The sequence below is a fragment of the Barbus barbus genome (genome assembly GCF_936440315.1).
Source record: "Barbus barbus genome assembly, chromosome: 23".
NCBI classification, from domain to species: Eukaryota; Metazoa; Chordata; class Actinopteri; order Cypriniformes; family Cyprinidae; genus Barbus; species Barbus barbus.
In genome coordinates this window covers 12,142,871-12,149,356 of record NC_136751.1, presented here as the reverse complement: position 1 = coordinate 12,149,356, position 6,486 = coordinate 12,142,871, and the positions used below count along the sequence as shown (strand labels likewise).

General features: G+C 35.8%; 1 protein-coding gene across 1 annotated transcript; it reads right to left on the bottom strand.

Annotated features, from left to right (window-relative positions):
- Nucleotides 1-1,194: 1,194 nt before the first annotated feature.
- On the bottom strand, nt 1,195-6,131 carry LOC306842988 (extracellular calcium-sensing receptor-like; the record flags this gene model as incomplete). Its single annotated transcript, XM_079374242.1, has 6 exons — nt 1,195-2,102; nt 2,233-2,356; nt 3,251-3,478; nt 4,707-5,462; nt 5,561-5,849; nt 5,923-6,131. The coding sequence occupies 6 exons, from the start codon at nt 6,129-6,131 to the stop codon at nt 1,195-1,197; spliced, it is 2,514 nt and encodes an 837-aa protein (XP_079230368.1).
- Between the last annotated feature and the right edge of the window lie 355 nt (nt 6,132-6,486).

Below are 6,486 nucleotides of genomic sequence, written 5' to 3'. Positions count from 1 at the left end.
TTCACATACCACAATTAAAATGCAATTAAAACAATTATCAATAATGCAATTATCATAATTATTATTCATTATTAAATTAATACAAATTATTCATTTAGCTTTATTAGTAACATAAAACCTGCAACATATACAATTGTCATGAATCTGGTCTATGAACTTCCGTTAACTCACCACCAGAGGTCACCACATGGACTCTTGCACCACACTAACTGTTGCACGCCACCTCAGACTACAATTCCCATCATCCATTGCTCTGACGACACACAGCTGATTGCATTGATCACACACCCTACATAAACCATGGACTTCCTCTTCCTCTCTGCCGAGTATTGTATTGCGTTTATCACTCCCCTAGTGTTAGCTGCCTTACCGAGCCATTCTGTGTTTTTCTGTTTAGTTCCAGTATTGTTCTGCATTTATAACTCTCCTAGTTTTAGCTGCGATACGGAACCCACTTTGTTGTCATAGTCTTGCCTTGTGTGTTTTTCTAGTGTTTTGATTCTTGCCCGCGTTTCCTGGATTTACCCCTCTGCCTTGCCATTTGGACTCTGTTTGCACCTCTCTTGGACTACTGCTTGTATACCTGTATTATGTCTCTGCCTTGCCCTGTTGGATATTGTTCGCTGATCGTCAACTCTCGCTAGCCCTAGGATTGCTCTGTGTTTTGTCCATACCATACGTGTTTGCCGTTGTTTGACCCTGCCTGTTTATTGACTGTTTATAAATAAAAGTAAAAAAAAAATAAAAGTGCACTTGGATCCGCACGTCTCACGTCTTGTTCGCCCCATTACAACAATAGTGATTGAACTAACAAATGAAGTTGACAGATTTTTTTTCTTTAACTGAATATTGAGATGTCTTCATACTGACAAATTTTACATACAAGGATTAAATTCTTAAAGGTTCTAAGGTAACCATCCATTGCCAGCAGGGTCTGCACTATCCTGGGAAAATATCCTTTGTCATCTGCTTTCCTGATCATACTACAGTTAAACAGGTTTCTCTTTTGCTTTAATGCTGAATTTTAAGTCCTTGTTTACTCTTCTCTTTAGAGTAATTCTGGGCATATCTGAAACATTTGTAATCATATACATTTATGTCCAGTAATATTTCTGAATATATCAAAACTTTTAGTGATGTCACCACCTATAATAAATATTAACTTTCTTTGTGATGTGAAATATTTATTCCATTTTATTTGTTGTAAATCTTCCCCATCATATGCTGTTTTGTATTTTGTTCAGGCTTACACATGATTATATAACATTTTGGTGCAAATATGCAGAATAGTAAACCGAAGCTTGAAGCTAAAATAGCAAATATCTCCACAGCTACGGTTAATTTACCAGGGGAACTAACATAAGATGGGATAAATGTGATCCATACAGCACAGAATATGAGCATACTGAATGTAATGAATTTTGCTTCATTGAACTTATCAGGCAGCGTGCGAGCCAGAAAAGCCATAATAAAGCACAAGACAGCCAGAAGGCCAATGTAACCCAGAACAGCAGAGAAACCTAAAGTAGAGCCCAGACTGCACTCGAGTATAATTTTTTCTTTGTAATATTTCATATTTTTGTAAGGGAATGGCGGAGATATTGTTAGCCAAAGTACACAGATAAAAATCTGTATAAGTGTAAAGACAAGAACACTGAGTCGTTGTTGTATAGGCCCAAACCATTTCATGACATTACTTCCTGGAAGTGTAGCCTTGAATGCCATTATCACCACTATGGTTTTCCCAAGAACACAGGAGATACAGAGGACAAAAGTGATCCCAAATGCTGTGTGACGCAACATACAGGACCACTCAGTGGGCTGACCGATGAAAGTAAGAGAACAAAGGAAACACAAAATCAATGATAAGAGCAGCAGGAAGCTCAGCTCTGAGTTGTTGGCTTTTACTATGGGGGTGTCCTTTTTGCTGTAAAACAGTACCGCTACCAGCACAGTTATTCCTACTCCAAAGAGTGAGAAAAAGACTAACACTACACCCATAACCTCTGTGAATGACAGAAACTCTACAGCCTTTAAGACACATGTATTTTTCTCAGCATTAGACCAGTATTCCTCTGGACACTGCTTGCAGTTATTTGAATCTGGAAAGAAAGTCGTGATCACTATAGTTAAACACACTCACACATACATAAATAATTTATTTACGAACTCTTTAAAACATTGCATGCAGAAACTGCAAAAAGAAGGAGAAAAAGAGATGCTAAGGATTACCTGTCTCATTACTGACTTCTCCTTCTGCACATTGAATACAATCATAACAGCAGACAGGTCTTCCTTTCTGTGCAGCCTTCCTAGTGCCTGGAGGACAGCTCTCACTACACACAGACCTTGGTTTCTACATAGAAAAATGCATTGTATATAATTAGATGGAGAATAAATATATATGTTTTTTATATTTATTTATTTTTAATATACTTTTTGTTGTTGTTATTTTTGTTTTTGAGAACCAATTATTTAATAGTTTCAACACTGAATAATGACAGTGTAAAGTTGGAGCTATTAAGGGCTCATGGACAATCCAGCATTGCTTACCATAGTAATGTGCTTTTGTTGTTCTTTTGCTCTGCTTATGCTTATGTCTGTTTGTCTCTTTAATGAAATATTATTGTCACCTGGCCTTTTTGCTCTGAATTTCCAGTGCCAGTAAACAATAAAAATACATTGCATACAATATAACTGAATTACTGGTGTGTGTGTGTGTGTGTGTGTGTGTGTGTGTGTGTGTAGCTATATCTATCTATCTATCTATATATATATATCGTTTTCTGTAAGGGGTAGATTTCGGTTTAGGGAATATAAAAATATTGGGTCTCTTGACTAGTTGCTTATTAGCATGGATATTACTACAATATTAGCCATTTATTAGTACTAATTAAGCACATATTAATGCCTTATTCTACATGACCTTATTCTATATCCCTAATCCTACCCAATACCTAAACTTAACAACTACCTTAATAACTATTATTAAGCAGCAAATTATGAATTTATAGAGGGAAAAGTCGTAGTTAATTGTGAATGTGTTCCCTAGTCTAAAGTGTTACCAAAATATAATTTGGTCAGTATAAAAGTAATAGAAGTCTATTGAAAGTCCCCACATTTCACAGAAACAAACGTGTGTGTGTGTGTGTGTGTGTGTGTGTAATGTGGTGTGTCATTTGTGTAGGCCATTGCAAGTGTTTTGATATTTTCGTCCCCAAGTTTCAATAAATCACATGATGAACTTTACCTCCAGCTGTCCTCCAGCCCAGATTATGTTTTCAGTGTTGAGCACAAAGCGTTGGTCAGGGGGCAGTGAAGCATCATAGTATCCCACTGGTTTAAACTTGATTGATCCATTTGTGTCCTGCTGCCAGTTCACAACTTCATATTGTGCTACAACTGCACCAGTGCTGTCAAACCACACACGATCTCCCACCTTTATGGTAAAATTGACCTTTTTCAGAGCCTCAACCACCTATTGAGGATTTCAGAAAGAATTTTCAGAAAAAAATTAGAAAAAATAAATGAGAGATCATTTTGCTCCCTTTCTGTCTCTCACTCCCTAACACTGTCACTGTATACACTGTGTATATACAGTCAAACCAAAAATTATTTAGACATATTCAGACATCATTTTTAATATTTTTTCACTAGTGGGTGCAGGACACTATAGTTCATTTATGTAAGTGAGGATAGCAAAATAAAGTGAACTTTGACATATTATATCCTAAAATTATTCATACAGTGGACAACCAGTAAAAATGATTTAAAATAAGAAGAAAAAGAAACAAAAAAAGGGACCAAAAATTATTCAGACACTTTGACCTGACCATGTTTTGCTTAAGCGTTTTTGTTGTTGTTTGTTTGTTTTTTTCCCTTTAATTGCTAATGTGACCCTTTTACACAACGTACTGAACAAAATTAAGCATTGCTTGGTAATTGGTTGACCTTAACCCGCCGAGAGCAGCCTTACCTCGGCCAGATCATGATGTCTCTATAGTGGTTAAACATGACATATCATTTGTTTTGGGTATATCAAATGGGCAGTCTTTGGTCTCATAAATCTATTATTTGTTCCAGAGCGAATAGTTTTGGCTGAGGGGAAAATCTCATCACATTATATTTTATATAACTTTAATTGGTATTATCTAATTGTGTACTTAAATTTAACAGCTAAATAATTTTTGGTTGATAGAAAGGTATGTAATGCATTACAATCAAAGTTATCTGACATTATCAAGATGATTTTTTCTGACACAGTTTAACAGTTCTTGTCATATTTTATTACCATTTTCTAAACTATAGTGAATAAACTGTGATAATGTGAGAAATGTTGAAGGTGTCTGAATAAATTGTGGTTTGACTGTATATGTGTGTGTGTGTGCGTGCGTGTTTTTGAGACATATAAGGACACAAATTTGTATAATGACATGGGTATGACATAGGTATTACAAGGAGAAGGTGACTTATGAGGACATTTCCCCATGTCCCCATATTCCAAAAGGCTTATAAATCATACAGAATTAGTTTTTTTTTGAGAAAGTAAAAATGCACAAAGTTTCCTGTAAGGGGTAGGTTTAGGTGTAGGGTTGTTATAGGGTGATAGAATATACGGTTTAAACAGTATGAAAACCATTACGCCTATGGAGAGTCCCCACAATTCAGAAAAAAAAAAAATGCATGTGTGTGTGTAATGTTATTACCTGCTGTGGTTGTATTTTCAGATCTGTTTCGCAGCCCTCCTTTTCTTTGCACTTTAGCAGATTGTGTAGTGAATGAGCCACAGCATAAACTGATTTGTAGACGTTGCTAGCATATCTTTGTTCTGGCACATCTTCATTGTTGCTTTTCAGCACAAGGAGATCCTGATATATGTTGCAAATTAATTCATATTGGGAAGAATTAGCCTCAGTCTGAGAGCATGGAAAAGCTGTTTCCCAGAATTCTTTTATAACAAAATCTGCAAAACCATCAATATAACTTTTTTTCACTGCAAACCCTATTGATCCTCCTAGCACATAAAAACTATTTGAAGTGATCATGCTGTCTGCTGTTATCCATGCTTCCACACCTATTACTTGAAGGCCTGTAATGTTCTGAATAATTAACTGATCAAGTAAATTGTTCATCTCAAAATTGGTAAGAAATGCGACAATTACTTTTGCAGTGCCTTTTTTTATTGTGGCTACAACATTTTTGAGTTTTTCAGGCTCTTTTCTCTGAAATTTCACAGAGTACTCCACACAAATCCCCTCTTTCTCAACTGTATTCAGGAATATAGCCATTCCATAGTTTCCATAGTCATTGTCACTGTTCACAGCTCCCACCCAAGACCAGCCGAAGTGTTTGATTAAGTATGCAAGTGCTCTGCTCTGGTGGTAATCACTAGGAATTGTCCTAAAGAAATAGGGATAATCTTTCCTATTACTGAGACATTCACATGAGGCTGAGGGACTTATCTGGAAAAAAACAAACAAACAAACAAAAAACACAGGAAACACTGAAACAGTTATCATTATGGTAACTATGTCAAACATTTAATGTTTTTACTCCTTACCACAGGAATTTTAAAAGGTCCTGTAGTTCTGGACAAAATCACTGTGTTGGAAGACTCTGTTTCTCCAATGATAGCATGTATAGGAGACTGTCCATTGCATCTGTCCCCTGATGCCAATTCTTGACCATTCATTAATGCCATATTTGCACCCATTGAAGACAGTATTGAGCCACAGGTATCATAAATTTGGTAGCCAATAGAAACATTTGGAAGTAAACTTTCACTTCTGTTAATCTCCTCAATGGCAAATATCATAATTTGAGCCATTCGAAAATCTCGTAGACTCACACTACAGAAGATTAAACAAACAGCATTAAACAAATGAATAAATAAATAAATATCCTCTATAACAAGTAACAAACCTTGAGCATGATGAAAGCTGAGGCTTTTGCGTAAACTTAAAAGAAGGTAATGTCTCTATGCTGTGTACTGGAAAAAGTGCTCCAATAGTTACAAATCCATCCTTTGATAACAGCGGGTACTTAGGGTCTCCCATCATTCGGCAAAGAGGCTTTTCTGCCTTTGCATGAAGTTGAAAGAAAAGCAGAAGTGTGCAAAGAAAGACAGACATCTGAAAGAATGAGTTCAACTGTGGCAAAATGCAACTGACTTGATATGCGATTTGCACTTTTATGCACATAATTAATATTTATGTGCATAAAAGGGGTTTCATTGATGGTGAATGCAGCCAATGACCTCATAGGGCAGGGCATGGGTTCAGTCATGCAGGGGTGGAATAAAGTCAGGCTATTATGATAGATTATGATTTTATCAAAGCCATCAAAGAGTATAACATTAAATAATACTGTGAATACTACACTGAAAAAACTGATACTCTGGACCAATTTTTTTTTTTTTTTTTTTACTTTGGTACAACTTAAGTTTTTATTTTGTAAAAACCTATTTTTTTTACTATACCATCCAAG